The following is a 25,054-nucleotide window of genomic DNA, read 5'->3' as shown; positions in this document are numbered from 1 at the left end:
CCTGCTGGCCGGGCTGCTGCCCGCCGCCGCCCCCGCCGCCGCCGGCCCCCCGCCCGCCGCCGGCCCCGCCAACGGTGGCGGCGGGGAGGGAGGGCGGCGGCTGCAGAAGTCGCCGTCGGTGTCGTCGTCGTCGTCGTCGTGCTCGTCGGTGGAGTCCGGCACCGAGAGCCCCGGCTTCTCCTCGTCGGGCTCCTGCGGCGGAGGCGGCGGCTCCTCCTCTTCCTCCTGCGGCCCCCGGGCGGCCGTGGCTCCTCCCGGGCTGCTGGGCAGCGGGGCCGGGCCCGGGGAGTTTTTTAACTTCCACGAGAACGACAAAGCGAACAGTGTGAACGGGCACCACCCCCCCCCCCCCCCCCCGCACCTCGCCCGCGGGCCCCACCACCCGCCGCCGGCCTCCCCCCAGCAGCACCAGTACCACCCGGGCCGGAGGAAACGGGAGAATAAAGCCAGCACCTATGGCATGAATTACCTGCTCTCCGGCAGCCGGGGCGTCGCCGCCAACACCTCCCCGCACCAGCAGCGGCAGCCGCCTCAGCCGGCGCTGCAGAGCCCCGGCACGCCCTGGAAGACGAGGAAATACAGCCCGGGCGTGCAGGGGTGAGCAGCCCTTCGGGGAGGGTGGGCAGCGGTGGCACGGCCTCCTCTGGGGCCGGATTGTGGCACCGGGGGGGGCACGAAACGGGCTTCTTACCGAAATCGCCTCTGGGTGGCTCCTGGTTGGAACAGTGATGCTGGGAGCGCAGGCACAGCATGTTAGGCCTTGCCTTGGGGTAAATTGAGAAGTGAAGGTGTCAGGCAGCTGTTGAGCAGCTCCTGCAAAAACTCAAGCGTGGATGGGCAGGGGAAGCTTTTCAGAGCTCTTAGGGGTTGATTCAGCTCAAAAAGGGAGAAGTGGAAGGCTTCAGTCATTTCACAGGACCTCAAAGGAAGCCTTTGTGGCAGTTTATAAATGCCTCTGCTCAGGTTGGAACAGACTGGCAGCTTGGGAAATTGTTAAGGACATCCATTCTAAGAGAAGTCCCCAGCTCTGGCTGAAATAAATGCGAGAGTCAGTGTGATCCTATAATGTTTTTGAGGGAAGTGTGCTGGCTCTAGAGTAGACCCAGCCAGCCAGTGTCTAAACTGGAATCTTCACTTCCTGAAGAGTGAGAACACTTTTTATAAAGGTTATCATCTTCCATGACCATCACTTTCCCGTATAAATGGATAGTTGGGGAGTTGATTCAGTCTGCTGTGGAAGTATTTAGGAGGGACTGGAAGTTGAAGAAAGCACCTCTGGGGTGTTCTGCAAGACTTGTCTTTCAGCTGTTAAAGCTCACTCAGTCAAGGGCTAACATTGCTTTCTAATTTTAAGGTTATCTTATTCATAGAAAAAGTGCTAGCTGCACTGGTGGACTATAGAAGATTTCTGATGTCATTTCAAAAATATTTTCTTGGAACTACTAAAATCCAAAGCTCCTGGATGCAAGTGGGAGGAAAGGCGCTGCATATCTGTAGAAGGAAATAGATAACAGGGTGCACCTTCAGAGCTGGATAAATTAAATGAGAGATTTGACCCAAGGATGGAGTCCTCCTTTTCTCTTTTGGGTGGTACTGTCAGGCATTGGGTGCACTGAAGTTACTCAGAAGTATTAAAACATGTTTTTAGAGTTCTGTTTTTGCACACTGTAGCCTCTCCTGGTGGAGGTCAAGATTTGACTACTCTTCTTATTCCCAAAGTGACCCTGTAAATGAAAATTGCTGGCAGGAAGCTCAGATGCGTGTTTAAAATTCTAATAGCATCTCAAAAACAGTCCAGGTTTCTTTGCTTTATTCCCATAGATATGCAGTAGAATACTTAACGTCTTAATCGGTGTAAGACAAGTCAGTGCCACGGAGGCAGGGCTACAGGCAGACAGATGGCAGAGTTGCCTGAAGTCGTCAAGCAGAGCAGTGGTGAAGCTGGGAATCAAAACCAGACGCTGCAAGTTCTGTTCTCTAGCTACTAGGCAACATCACCTTTGCTACCCACGTACCCTTCTTGTCTTTTGTCTTCTGCTCTTCTGTTTCCTGCTGGCTTTCCCTTAATAAAAGTTACGCCACTGTTCTACTACAAGTTTGCAGAGAATCCACCTACAATAAAGTTGTTTAGCCAAGCTTCATTTGCGCTATTCAGTTGCATAATACAGGTTGCTCTTTTGCTGAGGAGTTGATGCCAAGTTGTTGGCTAAGTATCTTTTGAAAGTGGAAGCTGTTTCCTGATCTTCTGTCCAGAATCTGTGCTATTGCAGTGAGATCTGATGCTAGGACAGGGTCACTAGGGCAGATAACTACAGCATGTGATCCCGTGGTCCTAGGTTGTCTCACTATTAATCTGTCAAATCATTAAGCTTCACAAAGCTGTGTGGATGTCATAGCTTTTCACAGAGTAGCAGGGAACTAGTCCTGGAGGACAGCATGGAAGTTGAGACGATAGGCTTATCTAAGAAACAGTTCCTGCCTTAAACTTTCAGTTCTGTTACTGAGGGTGAATCTTGGACAAATGTGTATTCTGGAGCAATGTTCTGTTTGGTGTTGAATTTTTTTTTTCATGAAGTACTCATGATAGAAATAATACAAACATATTTTCACTGATGAGGTGGCTTTAGGTGTCTATTTACTGCAGTAATTCCTGGCTGCTGGTGGGTTTAATTTCATTTTCCCAAAGCCAGGCTGGGGGAGTATATGTTCAAATACAGTTTGGCTGTTCAAATAATAATGCTCTGGGAAGATCGGTGTGGGAACAGATCCTTACAGCAGTTGCTTCTGGATCACTTTTTGTTATTTGTTGCCCAGCATTACTTGCAGTTGTCAGCACAGCTCTGAGCATCCCTTCTGTAACTGTGGTGGTCTGTTGGCAGAGTATCTTTGGTGTGTCCAACTGGTGTGGGCAACTGTCTAGGCAAAAAGGGATCCATGCAGTCTTCAATTTCAGGCTGCTTTGGGCATAGATAGGAGGAAGAAGGGCTTGATCATAGATGCTTTTATACTCCTACGAGACATGAATGTTACCTGGTAATGATGGGGAGCTTAGTTTGCTGTGTATATTGTTCCTTGCAGAATGTCATTTAAGTGTGTTGTAGAAAAAAACAATAAGCAGTAGCTCGTGGTGTTCTGTAGCCTCTTTTGGTAAGAGGCAAGGAATGGGTAGGTTCTGCTTGTACTCTTCCAGGATATAATAGGGCTTCTGGTGAAATACCTTCCTGCATGCTTTGAAGTAGTTTTCTGCTTTCTCCAGTTTCTCCTTCAGAGCTGGAGATGGTTTATCACAGTGCATGGCACTGCCATTTTTTTTTCAGAGGGATCATATTCAGTGGCTCACTGATGGTAAGTGTGACAGTTTTCATCAATGCTGTGTGCTGTAAAGGCTCTGCTCTGCTTTATTTTATGTACAGTATTCCTTTTTCTCTAGAGGACTCATATCTATTGCTTTCACCACCTTCTGACAGTAGCATGCCAATCATTGCGCTGTAAAGGAAATAGTCTCTCTCATAAAACAAAAGTGTGAGAATAGCTGTGCTTGATTAGATTTCATCCTAAAGCTGTGCTTTAGCTTGCCCTAGGTTGACCTGTATGTCTGTTCCCAGATGTTTGGAAGATGGTGAGGAGAATGAGCTTTATTTGTTCCACTGCTTCAGTAGAGTGATTAATTTAGCACCAGGGTAAATTCCAAAGTGCCTGGGTTTAGATTAGGAGCACAGCAGAGAAGGGAGGACAAAAGATTGATTTCAGATGCGAGCAGGTAAGTGTCCTGTTATGTGACTAGGTTAGCTCAAACGTCTGTGACTGTTAGAACAAAAAGTGATTCCTTGCTAGTTTGAAGTACTAAGTGGCTTTAAATTAGACCTACAATCTTAGTTGGCTTACTTTGTACATCAAATTAATAGCTTGTGTTTTTATAAAGTATGTATTTAAAACATATTTGAATAATCTTAGCCTTCAGAGAGCTTCAAAGTGCTCAAAGTTTATTTCAGAATGTGAAACTAGGCTATTGTGAACTTTTTAAGGACTCTGCTAAGTTTGCATTGCTTGTGTAAACAGGAATATGGCAGTTTCTCTTAAGATGTAGCTAATAGCTTATGAGTAGTATAAAATCAGAGCTGATTTAATTCTTTTTAATGTGACTCTAACCAAGTGAATAAAGAATTGACATATTTAACTGTATGAGCCTGTTCTGCTTAAAACTTGGTTCAAAATACTCAGATTAATTGTAGATGTTGAATGAGATTAGTGCTGAAATACCTGGCATATCTTCTTGGTACGCTGCAGTGCTCTGCAAAAACAACAGGCCTGGCTTGTTGAGGGCCAGCGTGGGTACCAGAAGCCTGATGATGCGTTGAAATAGTGCTCTGCCTGCGTTAATAGCCATGCATAGCAGCTGGCAGCTTGCAAAACTGCATCCACTTCACCCCCATACCAGTTGTCTTTGTCTCGTTAGAGAGAGACACAACTGTTCTGTCAGAGCACACGAGTGCAGACACCTCCACGTGTGATCTGCCTGAAGGAAGATGCAGGCTGGCAGCGGCTGGTGGCAGGAGTTCTTATGAGCAGAGCGAGGTTGTGATGATGCTTCCCCAGACCACTTGTTTCCCTGTTCAGCAGCTGAAGGATACTGTCTGCCAAAAGTGGTGTCCTGAAATTCGTGTCTGTAGCTACTGGGAAGTGGTGTTCTTACTGTATATTGAGCCTATTTTAGTTTTTTTTTCTTCACCTGTGTGGAAGCATTTCTAACTTTCTTGCTTATTTTGCTTTTATGATCTATTGCTGAACTTGACCAAGAGAAATCCAGCTGGATTTTGTGCTATGCAGATCGATTATTGAAAATGCCTTTTCAGGATGTAGCATAGCCCCAGTTGTGTGTTTGTCAACTCTTGCCTTTTACTTTGCTGCTGTTAGGGCTGGACTCTGCAAGTTAATGTGTAGGGATGCCATATGGACAGCCTTTCCTGCAAATTTACGTTCTCTTGTATTTTGGCTGAGCTAAAGAAGTGTAAACTTTGGAAACTGAAACTCTTGCTGTCTGTGCTGGAGCATCCAGCATTCGTAAGGGCCTTATGGGATTCCCAGATGTGGTATTCTCACTTTTCCTTATACTTGAGAGTGCTGTCTTGTTATTGTACCTTCAAATAAGGAACCAACGCGGTGCTCTGTTAAACACTCCTCGTAAATCTCTGGTGTCTGTTATCTGTGGCTTTAGGTGGGTACCTGTGGTGAAAGTCTTGATAGAAGAGGCAGGCAGTGCTGGCAATGTCCAATAGATTCTGCTTCCACCTGGCTTTAGGAGCAGGACAGAACGAGGCAGTACATACCGTAATATGCACGGGAAGGGCGGAGTAGTTGCCTGTTAGTCCTAAGTGTTTGGAGAGGGACTTGGGAAAGCGTCAGGAAGTGGGATTGCTGTTTCCCGGCCTGGAGGCTGGTATGCAATAAGGGTATAAACAGCTGTATTGAGTGAGACCATTGGAGGTCAATGCCAAATGCTGGGAGAAGAACCTATCAACATGGGCTTGTGGGGATATTTCCTGGAGAAATCCCTTATTTCAGTGACCTGGGGCTCTTGGACCCACAGGGCTACATCATGCTTATTGTGGATTTACTGTATGAATGTGTACCTGTTCAAAATGAATCGAGCTTCTGGGATGAACAGCATCGCGTGGCATGGTGTTCCTCAGATAAGTTATGCATTCTGTAAAGAACCATTATTTTTTTGTCCTGAGTCTATCACTAGAGTTGTAATTGCTGCCAGCCATGTCTGTATTACTCAGGCAATGTGTGCTCTTTGTATCTGACTTGATAAAACTTTTTATTTCACTCTACTTAATCACTTCTGCTGAAGTTGTTCCCTGCCTCTAAATAGTTATCGTCTCTGCATGCTTGACAGTTCTGCTCTATCTCTGGAACTCGGACAAACCAGGCCTGCGTGCGATAGTGTCACCGTATTCCTGCATCCTGGGGCTTTCTACCTTGTTCTCTGTTTTCCAGCTCTGGAATTGCCTGTTCTTTTTGGCTACTGAGTATTGAACAGACTTTTGCAGAGTTATTATCTCTAGATCTTGATTCTCTTGAGAGTCAGTGCAGAGCCCCTTGAGACAGGCTAAGTATAAAGCACAACACAGAGGATTATGAGAAGACTGTATCTCAAATTCTGCCTGATAATTATTCGTTGTGCAGTCTTTTGATGTCCACCTGCAGCTCTTCAGCTAGCTTGTTCCTGATAACCTTGCTGCCTCAGATTTTTCTGCTTTATTATTTGTCCATTTTCCAGATCGCTCAGAGGATGTTGAATAGTACAGGACTCTTTGGGACTTCACTTGTGACCTTCCTTCAATAGAAAAACCAAGTTTCAGCAGCTTGTTTTCCATTTAAAAACAGTTCTTTCTCTACTGGAAGGTCTTCACTTCCATTTTATGTCAGCTTACTTCCTTTGTTGGTTTTCTTAAGGATGTGGATTTATCAGATGCTGGAAAGTAGATAATAGGATTTCCTTTGTGGTTCACTGATTTTGGCAAATAATTCCCTGTGGTTTTCTTTAATAGACACTGCTTCCATATAAGAAAGCTGTGCTTACATCTGGACATAGCCATAACTGTATGTGTGTTGCACTGATTTTATCTTTGACTAGTTGGACTATAGTGAATATCAAAACTAATTGTTGTAATTAAAAAAAAAAAAAGATTGCTTCTTAATGTTCCTGTGATACAAATGGTGAACTGAATGCTGCTTTTGGTGAATACCAAATTGCCAGGAATAGATTTTGCTGTGGTGTATTTCCAACTAAGAAGTCAATTTGGGGCAAGTGCTCGCTCTAAAGTAGGGATCAGGGAAACCTCTCTGAGGGAGAGAAAACAAGTTAGCTTGTCTTGCATTGTGATCATTTAACCTTCTCTGTTCTGATCAATTAATTCACTTAACAGAAGCATTTTTTTTTTTTGCTCATGAGTTAATTTATCCTTTCCTAAGCTTAGGTTTGTATCTTGTTGTGTTCTTCCTCATGATCCTTTTTAATATCCTTAATCTTCAATCCTCTTCTCCTGCTTTGCACGTGACTTCATGTTTTCAAAGACATCTGATGGAATCCTATGACAAGTTAGTGGAGGATCTTTTTTCCCTAAAATCTAATTAGTGATGCAGTCTTTTGCTAAGCAACTGGTATGGTATCTGTGATACTCTCCTAAACACAACCTTTTGGTTAAAATTCTTAAATTAAGAAGCTTCCTCTTTCACGTAGTGAACTGTAGCAATACTTAAGTCCGAAAAACCTTTTGTTGCCCTGCAGAGAGACTTGATGTGTAGGGTTTGCTGTTGGTGTTCAGATTGATGCTTTTTGAATTCCACTATGTGCTGCCTGCTCAAGATTAAATTGAGTTTCTTCTCAGAAAATTTGCGGTGGCTACTGTGATGTGATGCATAGCTGCTGCATGGGCATAGTTTCTATCACTGATGTTTCTGTCGTTGCAACCTTTCTGACTTGTCTGGGATGTTAATCACTTGCTATCTTTGGGCATTTGGAAAAGAATAGTATTAAGACAGGAATTTCAGTGTTTAGCGGTTCTATTTATTGGCATAGCGAGCTCGCTGATCCAGTTCCAAGGTTTAACATATGGTACGCTCCTTCATTGATGCAACAAAATAATAATGTGATGTTTTCTTGGTGGTGTGGCGAAGATGAGCAGCCTGTCAGGAGCTATGTACAGCTGTTCAGAAGCTTGCATAGCAGATCTGTTTTGTCATGTATCAGCTTGGACATAATACTAATATATCAGTTTCTTTTCTGGATTTTAGTATAATGCAGCTTTTTCAAGGTCATTAAGAAGCTAATTGGTTGGGTTTTATTGGATTGATAGACTTTGAAAAGCAGATTAGTTTTGAATGGTTTTCTCTTCCAAAATACAAACAAATTCTCTTAAGTCTGGAAACTTGCAGCATAAACTGGTCCGTTTGCAGTGGAAAGGGAATTCATGTGTGCTCCGAAGGTGTAAAACTTCCCAGAAGTTCTCTTAGGCTGAGATTTTACCTCTGCAGTCCAGAGTTTGCTGCCTTCCATGCAATTACAGGGACAAAAGTAATCGCTGTCTGAATTCCAGTGTAACGTGAGACTGGTTTGCAGCAATATCATATACGAATGCAGCTCTGTGTTTTCATAGCTTTTCTAGTCTGCAAGCCTAGAATGCTGTGTAGAGCACAGCGTGCTGTTACCTGAGTATTAATGGTACACCGAAGTGCAGGCGCCTGGTGGGTGTTGAGTGTGGTAGGAGGAGAACTGGGAGCTAATGGCCTCTTCTGGGTCGTGGTTCTAGTTTTGCTACTTCTGTAGATGTCTTCATTTTAAATTGTATTGGTAAAAGTCTGCATCTTGGAATCATACTATTGCTTCAATTGTGCATGTTAATTTGTTTTATTAAACTGCTCCTAAGTTTGACTCTAACACTGGTGTTAGCTACTGAACACATTTAGTTGTTGTAGCTTTGAGATTTCACTTGTATTTCCTTGATAATACAGCTATGCTTTGCTGTAGTAGTAGGTGAAGGTAAAATATTTCAACAGACTTGAGAAATACACACAGTGGCTGCTGGGACTTTGCCATTTAAGCTTGAGACAGCCAAGTCTTCAGGCATGTTTCAGAGTTCATACTTCACTGAGAACTCAGCTTTTTGTTTGTAACCTTTATTTCAACAAAGCTCTCAAAATGCTGCCTTTCCTGCTCCGTGCTGGTATTAAACACATGCAGTAACTGAGGAATCTAGTCTTTTACAGGGATATTTGGCTGATGTGTTCTTAGCTAGAAAAATATTCATATAGCAATGAATGTATTTTAAAAAATAATACCAGTTCCATGTAAATGATGCAGTCATGTTTCTGCCCAGAATAAATTTGTGTGCTTAATAGCGCAGACACGATACTGAAGACAAACAGTATGCTTACTGGAGGGAACACTGTTGCTTTTCATTCACTTCCTAGTTTGCTGATGCAGTTTGAGAATTTCATGTCAATACACTGAAGGCAACCCTTGAGGTAACGAATGAGCTATGTGCTTAGTACTTGCAGATGCAGTAAGTAATGAGTAAAGTAAATGATCTCCTCTCTTAGAAACCTGCCTTTAAAGAAAAACATGACAGAAGACTAAGGACACATCTCCTTGGTCTCATTTTAACCTGAAGCTCAGAAGTGTATCTCTGCCTTTCCTAAAACAGTAAAAGGGATAATTTTTTGGTAAACAAAGGTGTTTATCGTGTTGCATAGTTCAGCCTGTGAGCAGCAGATGTTTACCGCGTTGAGCGGTAATGGCATCAGTGAACGGTTGGTTCCTCCAGGGTGTTAAAATTAGCAAGATAAATAGTGTTTAAGTGCAAGTAGCCCTTCTTCTGCATCCCTGCATTCTAATCTCTTCCACCCTCCATTATCAGTATAGTTACGTTTTGCCAAAGCATCTAATTTTCAATATTTTAATATAGTGAAACTGCCTTTTTAAGAAGTCAATTAAAATGCCCAGCTTTAAGAGAGCAGTATAGCAGGAGTCTTAAACCAAGAAAATAGATATAAATGGGATGCTCTTATAGCCTGAATTGTTTAAGACGCTTGTGCTATATGTTAAAGGAAGCTCTTTTTTTTTTTTAAATCTTATTTTCGCTTGCTAGTACCTCCTGTGCTGCAGATTGAGATTGTGCTCTTAATGATGAATATTCTGTTGCAGTCCTGACCAAGAAGGTGACAAGTGCTTCTGAAGATCAGAGAGGTTACATGGGCAAAATACTTAACTGGAAACTATCCATATATTGGCTGGGTGAATGTCATGTTGTAGCCTGTTTTTAGACACCAAATCATTTGTGCAGCTAATATAGAAGTTGCTCTGGGATTAGTCCTGAGCAGCATACAGCATCTGGTTGCATATATCAGAGCTACTTTTTATGTGACTAGCATTCCGGTAATCTCATCTGAGCGAAGAGGCTTAGAAAATATCAACAGTAATAATACTCATTTAAAAAAAATAAATCTTAATTTTGAGAAGCTTCTTTAGAAAGAAGCTCAAAGAAATGGCCAAGAGGCTAAAATACTTGAAAATGCTGCATTAAGATCAGGTGTTGTCTTAGGCTGACTCCGAAGATAGCATTGATTCTTATCAAAGAGTTTTGATGATGTTTTCTGAGAAATAGAAACTGTTGAAATAAGGAGAGTAGAAAGGGGAGTGAACAAAATAAGTCTGTTAAAACAGTTCTCAAATCTTCTGTCTTGTGAAGTGCATTATAAACTGGAAACCTTACGCATCAAAAGCAAGGAACTTGCCGGAGTGGCCGGGGCTCATACCAGGATCAGAGATATGAAAGGGAACCAAGGGGAAGTCAGATCATGTAGTAAAACCTAAATGATCTAATTGCATTGCTATTTTTTATTTTTATTTTTTTGCCAGAGAAGGACTTAAAGTTCTCATCTGCACTTTCATTGACTTTGACTGTTGAGGAATTATCATGTTGAAATTCAGTAAGGAATGTTTAAATCCGTAGGACGATGACTTGTATACAGCCACATCTGATGGCATGTGCTGAGGAATTCAAGAAGAACTTCACCATGAAACCGCAGCATCTGGTTTCAACTTGCAAACAGCTTTGGTTATCTAACTCCTGCGGTGGTCCTGTGCAAACTGAAGCATTACGTGCTTTCTTGGCAGGGCAAGAGTGGAAATGTGGAGCTGACTTGTTGAAAACTAGATCAGGGAAGGAAATGTTGAGTTGTTCATTATATGCTTAAAGATTGCCACGCTTATTGGTCTGAGCAGAGGCTCACTGGGCACTGCAGTGGGGGAGTGCATGTGTGCTTGCTCTGCCTTCTCTTCTTTCCTAATACTGAATGGCAACTGCAAGCACAGCTTTTTGCAGGAATGCCTGCGTGTCCAGGAGTGGCTGAACCTGGCTGATATCCTAGTGGATACATTGCTAACCCTTATTAACATGGTCATTGGGATAACATAGATCTGTAGGATATTTTTTCTTTTGGAGGAATGTTTTTGAGATCCTTTTTTGAAGGCTTTTTTAAAAGTCATAGGCTTGCTGTGCTTACGGGTTTACCAACTGCATAGAAGTAACAAAGGGAAAGAATAAATTATTTTCATTGTAATAAAGGAAGGGTACCAGTGGACTTACTCAAGAAGTGGTTGCACAATATATTCATAAATACCTGGAGGGAAGAAGTGAATGGGAGAAGGACAGAACACCAAGAGAAACAAAGCCAGAGCTGACTGCAGACAGTCCTAATGGGAGTTCATTATTCAGTAGGTTACAAGCCTGCAGATAAAATTAAATGCTAGTAAATATGGAGACAAAAATCTGAAGAAAAATAACTCAGGCTGCACGTGCCAGGTGGGTGGGCAATCGGTGGCAATTGCTCAGAAAACATTTAAATGCTCCTTCAAAATGCTTTCTTCTAAAGAGCAGCTGTATGCTGCGCTCCTCAAATAGCAATTAGTAGCAGTGGGAATGAACAATAAAAAATAAATAGCAGGTGTGTCATGGGCTAAGTGGTGTAATTACATATTGACTGTGTGCCTTTCTGGTCACCTGCCAAAAGCACGGTGCAACTGAAAACAAGCTGAAAGAAGTCAGCACTGATCAAACTTCAGACCTGCTCCTGTGTCAGGAGAGAGGAGCAGATGAGGGTGGGTTAGCTTGAGGTGGGAAAGAAACTGGTGCTTAGGGACAGGTGAATGTAAGTGCAAAGTCTGCAAAACATTGTTTGGAGATGAGCTGCCAGTAATTTTTTTTTCCTAGAAAAAGAGCATCAAGTAGACTCATTCACAGGCAGGATTTTAAAAGAAAACACTTCTTTACTCCTCATATTTAAATTGTCATAGAATGTCATGAATGACAAAAGCATAAGTGGAATAAAACGACATGGAAAAATTGGAAGAAAAGTCTTTTGAGCTAATACACGTTTGGTATCCGCCCCAAAAGTATGTCAGAATTACTGTAGACTTGGAAGAGGTGCAGCAAGGGAGTTGGACAACTGCTTTTTCTTCTCTTGCTTTCACCCTGTACCTGCCTACTGCTGTTTTTTATAGACAGGACAGTGGGAAATCTTTAGTTGGGTTTCATTGCTGCATTTCCTTTTTTTTTAACCTTTGGGGGGAGGGGTGGAAATCATGCTTTCTAGAAAAAAAAAAAAGAGCATGTTGGTTTGTACCTCCTGTCTTGCTCTGAAGTTGTGAAATCAAGTACCTCCATCAAATGGAGAAGTTCGGTCTGTCTCCTGTGTAGTTAAGTGTTCAACTGTGGATCAGCAGCTTAAGATAAAAGGAAAGGCACATGGTAATTCTAAATATATACTCTCTAAAAGTAGAGTCTTTATGTTTTGCTGCTGAAATCTTTGTGTATAGAAAGGAATCCCGACACTTAAGAAGTGGGCAGTGCCTTCTGAATATGATCTGTCGAAGGACATCTGATAGGGAAGGAATTCTCTAGTAAAATGTGTTGCAAAACAGTCTCAGGAAAATATAAAATTAGTTTAGAGTTCTATTAGACTTACACAATTTTGAAGGCTAAGTTTATTGACTATATATCAACATTGAAAAGATCTTTGCTAAAATATCACAACAGCAGTTATTGTCCTGTTTCAAGAAATCATATTTTTTGTCTGGCACGGCTTGGTGCTTTTCCATTGTAAACAAGCATTTATGTTCACCTGAAAACTTAAATCCATCTTCATTCACGTTTGTCAGTGAGTACCCTGTAGTATCAGGAAGATGGGAAACGGAAGCACTTAACAGGCATAGAAAGATGCTGTGTGAGAACTCCTCACCTAGCGCTGTTATTAATGTATTTTACACTGGAGAAAATGTTACGCTCCTTACTTTGAGTAGTTCAATTGAAAGGTCATTTCCTGTAGGAATAGGTGGCTTGTAAAGGACTTGAATTGTTAAGGAAATCCCTATTTGTGCAAGTGTATGTTTTTGTATCAAGGAATAGTCATATGGCCCTCTTACAGCCCTCTGCAAAAACTCCATGTCAGTGGCCTGTAACTTCCTTGTTGAGCATGTAGGAAGGTTAGCAAATGTCTACCAGTGTTTGTGTCCTGTTATTTGACATCTTTAGCAGTTAGGTAATGTGGTGAGAGCTGATGTATAGGCATTGCTGAGATTACTGTGAGGTGCTGCCGTGGAAATCAAGTATGAATACGTCTCGAGGCCCTTGCCTCTCTGCCAATCCTAGATCCCAAGCTGTCTGGCTTTACCCTCTAAAATCTAACTTCTGTGGTGCTCACCTCTCTCTTGAAAGTACTGCTGGTTTTGGTTAAATGATATTAAACAAAACCTATGGCCTTATTCAGGGTGTGTGAAATTATTGTAATAGTTAAATCATCATAATAATTGATGTTACTTTCTCTTTTAGACTACACGAAGAAATAATTGACTTCTATGACTTCATGTCCCCTCGTCCAGAAGAAGCAGCTATGAGAAGAGAAGTGGTGAAAAGAATAGAAACGGTCATCAAAGATCTCTGGCCTACAGCTGATGTGAGTGTAACTCGAGTACTGATTTGCTTCTCCATTAGGTTGTAGAGCTCAATTCATGAAGCTATCTTTTGTTTTTGAGAAGTAAACAGGTAAGTTTTAAGGTGATTGACTTAAATATCACAGCTCTTCAGAATTTTATTTTAAAAAGTGGAGGAAACTTAAAACCTAGATATCAGGTTAGTGAAGGCTACTGATAGCTCTTATTTAAGAAATGAAAAAAAAATATTATTGAATATCAAAATGAATCCAACTATGTATCCACTTCTACAATGGATCCTGACCTTGTGGATATTTGTAAATACAAATACTTTATAAAAGAACAGTTTCAAAACCAAACTTCATTTTTTTGTATACTTCACAAATTTGACGTTTTTTGAATTACCTTAGTTCAACTTTAGGGGGAAGATTGGACTTCACTTTTTGAAGTATCTTCTAACCAAAATTATTTTGTTTTCAAACTGTTTATTATCCAAAGAGCAAACTTCCTCCAAGCAAAAAAAACATCCAAAAGGAACTTAATGCAAACCGTATCTCTGTTACCCTGCTCGTATCTCATTACCCTTCTGATTACAGATAGCAGGGATGTTTTTAACATGCATTAAAAAAATTCAGACTGTTGTGATTTCATAACCTTTAATGACCAGAACTGAGGTTATGGGCACAGTGTTGAGCTAAATACACTGTAAAGCCCATCTTCATCTTCACCTACAATTTTTTTTAGTAATAAGATTTTTCTAGACTATGGGAACGGTAATAGTCACTGAAATGGCACAGCCTTTTTATGGGTCGCTTCAAAGAAGTAAACTTGCAAATTGTGCTGTAAATGAGACGAAAATCGCAATTTTCTAGGGTGGAAGTATAGTGAAAGTATCTGATCTGGACTGTGAATGCCTCCTCAGCATAATCTCAGTGCGCGTGCCTCTCTCACCCAAACATCTACAATTTGTCATCCTTACAGTAAAATCTGGCGTACTTATGTTTGTTATGAGTTGAATATTTAGTCGCACTTGTTAAATGTAATAATTGAAAAAAAAATATTTTAAACAAAAAATTAGTAAAGTAGCCCTATGAGGGAAGAGGGCAGAGGATGGAAATTTATAACAGTTTATCCTTCCCTAAAATGAAATAAATAGGTAAAAGCACTTTTCAAAAGTTTATGCTGTCTGGCTTTCAGGCTTGGTAGTCATTTCATGTTGTAAAAATACAATTTCCCATAAAATAGAATCTGTAAGAGAAGGTATATTTGTACAAGCTTAACAGTATACAGCAAAGTCTGTATACTGACACGTAAGCCCAATAACTTTTTTTACTGGGGTGTATCTTTAACAGGTCCAGAAAAATCTTAACATATCTTAAAAGTGAGCATTCATAATAAGTGATTTCATTTTTTTTCAGGTCCAGATATTTGGCAGCTTTAGTACAGGGCTTTATCTTCCAACTAGGTAAGTAATGATTTCTTTTTAGATAAAGCTTGTCCTTCAGTTTAATGGTAAAACTCAAAGGGGAATTTAGATTATAACTTGTAAACCTATCAAACTTCCAGCAAAGTTCTTGCTTAGTGTCCCATGTGACCAAGGGAAGAGCTATTCGACTTAGATCTGATAAATATTTGGTATATCAGTGCCAGCACTAGGTACTTGTCAATGCTTTGAAGCACTGTTTCTTCCTTTGGGCTATGTTTTCAAGATAGCAAGTACTAAACTTGCCAGTTTTACTCTATGTAAAAGTTGTGTTTTGTTAAATAAATCTGAGTGTCACAGTTACTGCACAAAATTAGTGGAAAAAAACAACAAAACACAAATGTTTGGACTATTAACAAACCTACCAACATGGATAGGTGAGGGACAGGATTGGGCTGTGGAAGTCAGAATGGGGCAACAAGGAAGAAAAAAGGAAGGAGTCATCCAAAGAACCCATCAGAGGACTGGAAGTAAGGAACTAGAATACTGAATTTGGGTCCTAAAGCACCCTAACTTGTCTCTAACATTGCTAAAACAAGCTTCTTGGAAACCTAGATTGCTAAAAGTTGCAAAATGTTTATCTGGGAGGACTTGTAACATGTAGAATGGCAATTTTCTTTGTGGACTACCACGTCTAAGACTTAATGGATTTCATGCTGTGTTCTTTTTGTCTAGTGATATTGATTTAGTTGTTTTTGGGAAATGGGAACGCCCCCCTTTACAGCTGCTGGAGCAAGCACTAAGAAAACACAATGTGGCTGAGCCGTATTCCATTAAAGTACTTGATAAAGCTACGGTAAGTAACAATCATTGGAATACTGAACAGAAAAGTTTTTAGAATCCTTAATATAATACTAGGTGATAAAAAAAAATATTCTTTAATTCATGAAGCAATTTATGTCTTAAGCACAATGATGTTATCTTGTTTTGCTCTGTCTGGGCAAGATTTTAGTAGAATGTGTATGTTTTTAGCAATAGCATAGAGAAATTTTGACACAGAACGTTACTGGTACACTTTGCTGGAAGGCCACTTTTATGCTCATTGTCAGTACAGAATGATTTCCTATTGTCAAGGAAAGTCTGCATTTTCAAAATATAAGACAATTTAACTAGATCATGGTTTTTCCACTGAATTTTAAAAGGACTTGTGTTTCACCAGTGACTAGTAGCTAGAGTTGTGTTTGTGTAGTATTTCTTGCATCTGTCTCGTGAACACAATGGATCAAACGCTGAATGTGCTGAAAACTTAATGTAAGAATTTTGCATTACCAAACTAGTGTTTTCTCCATGAGACTAAGCAGAATATTGCAGACTTCTATTAGTAGGCAGTTACCTTCTGTGTTTCCTGAAAATAGTGACTTTTAGGACCAGAAGATTCCTACAGCTTCTGCTGGAATAGCAATACATAGCAGGAGCTCTGGCAATCTTTGGTTTTCCTGAGAGTGGGATTTTCAGTATTAGTAGTACCACGTAGAAAAGGAGAAAGGCAATATGCTTACTAATTTTACCAGCCTCTTATTTTATTCCCTTTGCTGTTAGTATAAAATGATGCTGTAATTCTGTCTTTTTATTCCTGCTTTGCTTTTATCCATTCTGGCTTTCATTTGACTTTGCAGTGAACCAGTTCAGCTTGATAAAACCAACAGGCAGCTCTTTATTTTTTCTGCTAGGCTAAGTTTTCTGTCAGTTTAGCAAGCTGAACGGTGCACTGCTGGGTCAGATGAATGCAGTTCTTACAACACTGATATTGCAGCTATGGAGGTAGATATCTAACAGCTGTGGGAATGTACACGAGTGATCCTAAGTTAATGTGATCGTATATGCCAATATTTTAATCACCTCACAAAAAATCTAAAAATTGTTCACTTGTTCGCCAAGTTAGGATTGTTATCCTTTCTCAAAAACACCTTTTCTTGTCTCCCTTGTCATTCATTTGGACTGATAGCACACGTGTTAAGTAAGTAGCTGGAGAGGAGCACTGGTGTTGTGTTTTTGGGGACTCATAAAACCCTGTTTTAACCTTTTCAGGTACCAATAATAAAACTTACTGACCAGGAGACGGAAGTGAAAGTTGACATCAGTTTTAATGTAGAAACTGGTGTGAAGGCAGCTCGATTTATCAAGGAATACATGAAGGTATCAACAATACAATGAATGTTATACTACTTACCAAGGATACGCTAGATGCTTAGCTAACCTTTTTTGGTATGGCTTAAGACTTTTGAAACTTACTGTTGAAGACTATTTTCATTAATACTAATTAAACATGAATGTCTTATTTTCTGCTGGTATCTGTTCAGTGTTGCCTTACTTGGTAGAAAGATATGAAGATTTTTTTAAAAGCTTGAGCTTTGTGAACTAGAAACTGCAAACAGTGAAGCTGAATGTGGTTACATAGTTTTCTAGTAGTTGAGTGCTAGTTGTCTGTTCATAAACCTGTATATTGAAATGATCTGTGCAATCATATTTAGATCTGGAGATAGGTATTAAACTGTGTTTCTAAAGCAAGGCTGTCCAAGCTTTACTTACGTTGAATTTTAATAGTGCTTGCTTGTGAATGCTGCCTTGTTAAGCAATGTCTAAAAAGAATTCTGCACCTAAGTACTTAAACCTAAGTTTACTTTTATGCTCTTCTGTAAAAGCACTGTTTAGATGAAATGCACTGACTGAATGACACTTGCATTCAATGAAGATGTAAAAGTCTTCCTCTTGGGGAGGAGATGAGGGAATTAAATTTGTATAGGCTACTTGATCAAGTATGAGTTTCTCTATTTGTCTCAGTTTCTAGAATAAAAAATTGCATGTTTTGTTTCTTCCTTAGGAAACATTTTATAGCACACTACTGAACAACATTTTTGTATTAGTTTAATCTTATGTTGAGATTGTTTAGTATTTTGGTTTGGGATTTTGACGTTATCTTTGATAAGAATTATTTTGCTTTGCAGAAATACTCTTTGCTGCCTTATTTGATTTTAGTATTAAAACAGTTCCTACTTCAGAGGGACTTGAATGAAGTTTTTACTGGTGGAATTAGCTCTTACAGCCTAATTTTAATGGCAATTAGTTTCCTGCAGGTAAGTCTGTTTCTTGTTTGCTTAAGTTCTTTAAAATATTTTTGCTTCTGTCACTAGGCCCTGTTATGGAAGATGCTGTTTCTTTACAATCCCATAGCAATGCACAGCTTTATTTTGCTATGATTCTAGGTGTTTGATCATTGACAGCTCCTATAGACTACCTCTCAAACCTAAGATCTATTCACTGTGTGAACTGAGAAAGCAGCAGAAGACTTGTCAACAGCATAGAGGTGGTGCATCGCTTTCTATAATAGGTCCTGTCATGAGGGTTACGGTGCTTTCCTGTGTTTATTCCAGTCCTAACCCTGAATGATTTTACTGGTGCTAAATCTGGCACAGTTTGTCTGTTACTTCCTAGACTACTGGTACTGAGTGTGGATAGTAGCTAATTTTGGTGCTTGTTAAAATCAAGAAATTAAACAGTCACTTTCTAATTATGTTCATTGGTTAAGCTTTAACATGCTTAAAACGGGCAAGTATTTTAGGTAATTACTCGTGAGATCATGAATGAGCTGTTACTACTTCCAATAAATTTTTGTCAGAGTAAGCTTTGTGGGAGTATGAAGTACAATGTTAATGTCTCAACACCTCTGATACTGGAAAAACCTGTGTATCATTGCTGCTAGTGATTAAATGATATACGACTATAGATTATGTATAAATAATATGAAGAGATTGAGAAAAGAACTGCCGTTCAGTTGGGGTAGATAGTTCTTGTGCTTCTGAATGCATTAAGCCTGGTGGATTTTTCTTTAAAAAATCGGCTATTACTCTATTACTAAGCCTTAATGTGGAATGTAGTGCTTTATTGCTTCTGGCTTAGAAACAAGAATTTACTAATCCATAAAAAGTTAGAGGAGGTAAGAAAGAATTTTTTGGCTTCTATATGCTGCTGAAGTGCTGCCCCCTTTTGGTTACATGAAAGTAGTGTAAGTACATGACAACTCGGATTTGAGTAAAGAGATTATACTCGGCTCTTTAAATGAGGGCTTGTTGTTGTACTCTTATGGTCAGACGAGCATTCATTTTTAATAATCAGTAACTGTTCTGTCACAGCTGCATCCAAGAATCGATGCCAGAAGAGCTGATGAAAACCTTGGAATGCTTCTGATAGAATTCTTTGAACTCTACGGAAGGAATTTTAACTACTTGAAAACTGGTATTAGAATAAAAAACGGAGGTGCCTATATTGCCAAAGAAGAAATAATGAAAGTCATGACTAATGGATACAGACCATCCATGCTATGTATTGAAGATCCTCTCCTGCCTGGTAAGATGTCGCACTTCTTGCTGTGTTCTGGAGCTCTGGCTCAACTCATACTCTCAAACTTATTTTAGAGTTGCTAAATTCTGTTAAGTGTGTTAAATCTGCTTGGAGAAAAGACTTCCTGCTGGTGAGGTACAGCTGTGGAGGTGAGCCAAGGGATAAGGAACTGAATTTTGTAAAGGTTGTTAGCCTGAGTAAGCTGGATTGCACACAAACAGTGCAGATAAATAATGCATTGCAGATTCAGAAATGTGTTGAGCTTATAATAAGGTTCTCTAGCAGTGCTGAGGGGTAATGAAGGAAAGAGGTCCAGGAAATCCTGGAAGGGGAGTTGTTGGAAGGAACAATTCTCCATTCTTTGTTACGAAAGAATGAGAAAGGAAGGTGTAGCTCTGCCTGCTGCAGTCTGTGGTGCTATGCTAAAGATATATTGTACCACATGGAAATGAAATGCACCAGATGAAGTATCTACCTTGCAGGGCAGTACACTAGAGACTGCACAGAAACACAGGTATGTGGCCATAAATGTGTAGTAAGGGAATGGCTGGAATATTATGTTGGTGTGGAGAGTCTGGTTTGCGTAACTGGCTTCTGCATTGCACAGGGACCTTCAGAGAACGTCAGGTTTGGTTGCATGTACATTTGAAAGTAATTTAAAATGCTTTTCTCTTGAAGTCTTGTTTTCGGTTCAGGAATGTTCAGAGTAATGAAGATGGGTTAAGTTCCTGAAAATTGCCAACTAGTAATGCTCAGTTTGGATTCTACTGAGATTGTCCTAAGTGTCTGGATTCCAGAACAGCTTTTTAACAAAATCAAGTTCTGGTTAATTTGGACTTCAGCTTTAGTATTTTTGGGATGTAATTGGCACTCAAACTCCATACTGTCACGTGTTGTGGGTAGACTGCTTATGTATAGCACTTTTAAAGCAAATACCATGGATCAGGAGCTGAAGTTTGGCTCCTTCCTAAATACTTGTGTACTGAATGTTCATGCCTCTCTAGAACGGGCTATGTGCCAAGATACTCGTTTGTTTAGCTACGTCTGATACGTATGTAGCTTTAAGTTTGTGTCCATCATGACTCTTGCACTTGGCCAGGCATAAGTGTGATTTTTTTTTTTTGGAGTTTTCATGCAGTAACTGTGCACTTCTCTGAAAAATCAGTTTTGATGGCAGCATGACTACATTTCTTTAGAACCAAAAACCTTACTTGGACTTCCAGTTCTGTTCTGTTTTACCAGCTGAAGACTAAAGGAAGAGAATTGTTTTGTAAGGAAGATCTATAGCTACATGCTCTTAAAGAGCTGGTAAGAACTAAGTTTTAAGTGAGATTCTGTAGGCTGAGATAATGTAGCTTTTCTAGGAGAAAGGGTTTTGGCAAGGCAAATCAAAGCAGATGACTTGAGATAAATGATTCCTTTGGGACATAGTGGTTGGATTTTTTGGTAGCTACCATAGAGCTGCAGAACTTGCCTGATGGAACTAGGAGGAAAACTTTACAGAACATGTAGGGTGGCACTTTGAATTGGGTCTCATGGATACAGCCCCATTAGATCTAGGTGTAATTACATGTTCTTAGAGTGCCTCAAAGTACCTATTGAGTGTAAGATAACGTAGATAACATCTGGATTTTAGTTTAGTCCTGTTACTGCTTGTTTCAGTACAAAATACTTTCCCAAGGGTTCAGGTCCTTGCCCAGCTGACCTCTGCTTGGTTAGTTTGTGCTCAGATCTGCTCAGTGTCTAACTCTATGATGTTCACTGTTGGCATTGGAAAGGAGATGGGAACAAATATCTTAGGAAAGAGAGGACAGCTGTTCCTTGATCTAGGTTAACATAAGGTGCTGTAGAGTTTTCCCCAAAATCTGTTTATATACTTCATGCATTAGTTCTTAATCTTTTTGGGATCTCCGTTTGCAGCTTGATCATAGCTTTCTGTAAAGTTCTGGTTATGCTTTGCAAGAAGACCTTGCAAGGTGGCTTCTTAATCCAGAAGTCAGACAAAAAAAAAAAATACAGGGATGCGAAAAACCCTTTCAATTCCTCTAGATTATTCAAGCAGTTTAAAAGACCGTCTTATGAGTGTACACACAAATTGTGCAGTAGGATGCTGAAAGGTAGCATAGCTTTAGGGGGCGACGGGATTAAGTTCAGTGATATTAATTCATTTAAGTCTAAGGAATTGTTTTTTCTTTAGCATAAAATGTCTGGCTAACAGATAAAAGAAGTCACAGTTTAGTTCTTCCTGCTTAGGACATTCTGTTCCAGATCTGGAAGGAACAGACATCAGTTTTGGTTGTAGTGGGTTTAAGTCAGATAAGATTCTCCTGGGTGCTACAGGGTTTCCTTTGAGAGCCTCAATACTTCATTGGGCACTAGAGGATTATAATTTCTTTGATTTGAGATCAAAGAAACACCAGGAAAGACACTGAGAGTCCACACTTGAAGTGGGAAATCTGTTGAAACTTGGATTTGAGATGCCAGAATCATCTATCCTGTGATGCAATTTAGTGATAGTTTCTATCTGATCATCTTAAATACCTGAAGGCTCTTCATCTTGAGTTAGTAGTGTCCTAGGGCAGGGCAATGAGATGAAAATCTCTTCTTCTCCAAGGAAAGGAGTTTGTGTAAACATCTTTTAACTGCTACTGCTCCAGTTTCTGGAAACAGTCATCCTTTGTGTAAACAGTAAAAGCATTCTTTTAGGAGAATTGCAAAGTCAGGCACTCAGGAAGTCTGCTCATGGGAACGTGTTGGAGCAGGGCAGGTGCTACCATCCTAGAAGAGGTTCATATGTATGGAATTGATCCACCCATATCCTGTCCTGGAATACAGGACTCTGTAGCTCAAATCTTTCATCTGTGGTTTTAAAACGATCTTTGAATTTATTCAAGTTATTAGAGAAGCTTATTAGCTCATGGTTTTATCTGAGGGGAATGTCAAGGTTCTTCAGTCACATTTTTGATGCTTGTGGCAGAAGTGATTTTGATCTTGGTTCAGATCGGCAGCAGCAAGCATAGCTGTCATAGTCTGACTATGAGCTTCATCTCTGCTGTTCTCTTAATGAGAAGGGTGGTGAATTTACCAGTGCCTATAGTAAAGTTCTAAATGTTAACTTTTATATTGTTTTCTTGAAGGGACTGTTTACAGGAGTAATTATGCTTAGCGTTGCTGTCTTCTTCATTTTGATAGGCCACAAATGCAGGAAGTAACTAGCTTTGAGATGGCAACAACTATTGGGATTCTTTTCTAGCCTTAGTGATTGCCCAAAGGCATTCATCACAGCTTTTCAGTACCTGTTATTTGTCATTAGAACCTGTGAATATATGTGTGTGTGTATAAAATGCATACATTTATAAAAAAAAAAAAAAAAGCAGATACATTGAGGCTAGCAGCTGAAACAACCTCTTCATGAATGTTGCAAAAATGTGTTTAGTAGGTAAGAGCTTAACACAAACAAATTTGCTTCAGTCCTAGCTCATGGTCTTACCTTTGACTTTCCAGGCTGTCCCCTTTAAACTGTTTCAGGTAATGGAAAGCTACTTGATAGTGATAATACTGATAACTACTGATGGAAGTCTCAGAAATGCTCCTTAAGGGATGAAGCCATACTTCACACAAAAGAATAAAGATTGAGTTATATGTGGAATTATACACCATTGTTATCCACTGATGTTTATATCAGAGTTAAAAGCTGTCTTTTTAAGAGTGAAAGCATTTGGGTATGTGCTTTAATTGTTCAGTCTAGATTATGTTGAAAGGCTGCCTAGGTATGTAAAGGTGATGTGTTAATGAGAACAATCTCACAGAAGAAAACCTATTCCCTAAAGAATCTTTTTTAAAACTTATTTTTTTAGAATTCAGAACTGCTAAATGGATAATCTTCTGGCTTCTCTAATATGTTGCTCTCTGGATTGAGTAGGGTCACCTTCTGTGCAGGCTTGACTGGTACTGTTCATAGTAGCTTGCCTAGCTTTGGCTTCCATATTTGCTTTGGCTTCCATATCTGCTTTTCGGCTGCAGTGCAAGTCAGAAGTCCTGCAGACTATACCTGAATAAAACTGCTTATTCAGACTTTTTAATGAACTAATTACAGGTGGAGAATGAGGCAATCCAAGAACCTGTGCATGCTTTTGGCATGAGCTATCCTGCCTTTTCTCACATCTGCTTCAATCAAGACTCGTACACAACCTGGTGGTTTAAACTAAACTGCCTGAGTTTGCTGTAAGTGGATGAGGAATGGTTTCTGATTTCTTTTGCTGGCAGAAGAGCAGAAGTGATAACTGTCAAAAGGAGTAACCAATAATAAGTAGCAGTGGTGTCTTCATTTTTGTGTAGCTCCTTTAATGATGCACATTAAATGTAGATGCCTTAGGACTATGTTAGACTACGCTAACACAATTTGACAGTATATTCTCAATTCCTGTTACATAAATTTAGTGGTAGGTACAATTGCATGTGTTTAGCCACTTGTAAACATTGTTTCTATTTATTGATTTTCAACTTAATTCTTTTTTGTATGTATGTTTTGTGTGTTGTTAAGTGGAAGGTTGTTGCAGGACAGTTCTTTCCCTGGGAAACTTTGCTGTTTTTCCAGTGGAATTAATGTGTTCATATTTTGGTTTCTTGACCACTGAACTTCCCTTGTCTCTATTCAGCTGTCTTTGGACAAAGTCCTTTGGGAAAGTCTCCGATACCTACTTTGCAGTGAAACACTGAACTACAGTGTAGTTCTTCAGAGATCCACTTTCCAATGCCTACTTTGGCTTCTACTTGAGGATAGAGTCCAGTTGTAAATATGCCATGTAAAGAGGCTTCTGTAATTCTGAGTCTAGCAGCTGCTGGATACTGCCACAGTACATTCAGAGTGAGATAGATACTCAGTTACTTCAGTAAACATGAAGTGTTTTCTTGATCAACTTTTACTTAACAATATATGTTATTGAAGAAATCATGTCTTCCCAAAATGCTTTTATACTCCATATCTATTTTCATTGATTACCCTTTCCTGTTTAAGTGGCATCATTATTGGAGAATCTTGAAGGGCTAATATGTGTTGTCAAGTAGTAAAGTCAAGGCTGCTTTTCACCCTGGGTGGCAGATCTTGGCATATTTATCTATAATGGCTTGCTGGACAAAATACTTCAGTGAGTGAAAGGTTCCTCTAATGTCATATTCAGTCTTACTGGATTCAGTCTCCAAAGGATAGACTCAATCCTTTGCCTATCAATTTTAAAAGAGGATTTTTCATTATAACTTGTTTGTGGGCCCTGATTTGATTTGCAAGCTTAAAATAACTACTTTTAGCGGTTCATCCATTTCCAGTGTTCTCACAGCATTTCAAGTATCATTCTGAAAGAGGGAACCTTTTACTGTAAGCAGCTTTCTACCCACTCAAGATCTAATCTGTGTTTCGCACATACAATTTGGAGGAAGTTGTTTTTAAGTGTTCCTTAAATTGAGTGGTGACAGTGAACCTTTGGTGTCTGGTGCCAAATATATCTACAAAAAAAATCCCAAATTATTTCGTGCCAGTATTGTCAAGATCTTTCTAGGCATCAAACAGAAGACTGATGCCTGTAAAATGTCACTGATACAGCAGCTTTAGCATCTTCTGCAGTTCTTCTTAAGTGATGGTGGGGGTTTGGAAGGAATTCTGCTATAAAAGTCACCCCTTTTTGAAGGGGGGCAGTCAACAGGTACCACTAACTTGATCAAAAACAACACTGTACAAAATT

General features: G+C 39.9%; 1 protein-coding gene across 4 annotated transcripts in view; it reads left to right on the top strand.

Annotated features, from left to right (window-relative positions):
* The window catches only part of TENT4A (terminal nucleotidyltransferase 4A), a 63,745-nt gene that overhangs the window by 5,508 nt on the left and 33,183 nt on the right, over positions 1–25,054 (top strand). For all 4 annotated transcript variants that reach the window (XM_035317812.1, XM_035317814.1, XM_035317811.1 and 1 more), the window contains exons 2-8: positions 1–597; positions 13,395–13,518; positions 14,914–14,960; positions 15,654–15,774; positions 17,007–17,114; positions 17,924–18,052; positions 19,109–19,322. In XM_035317812.1, coding sequence (XP_035173703.1) covers positions 1–597; positions 13,395–13,518; positions 14,914–14,960; positions 15,654–15,774; positions 17,007–17,114; positions 17,924–18,052; positions 19,109–19,322 — 1,340 coding nt within the window. The remainder of the gene's footprint in view (positions 598–13,394; positions 13,519–14,913; positions 14,961–15,653; positions 15,775–17,006; positions 17,115–17,923; positions 18,053–19,108; positions 19,323–25,054) is intronic.

Source organism: Oxyura jamaicensis, chromosome 2, assembly GCF_011077185.1.
Source record: "Oxyura jamaicensis isolate SHBP4307 breed ruddy duck chromosome 2, BPBGC_Ojam_1.0, whole genome shotgun sequence".
Taxonomy (NCBI): Eukaryota; Metazoa; Chordata; class Aves; order Anseriformes; family Anatidae; genus Oxyura; species Oxyura jamaicensis.
The sequence above is the reverse complement of the archived record's forward strand: the minus strand, read 5'-3'. Positions and strand labels throughout refer to the sequence as shown.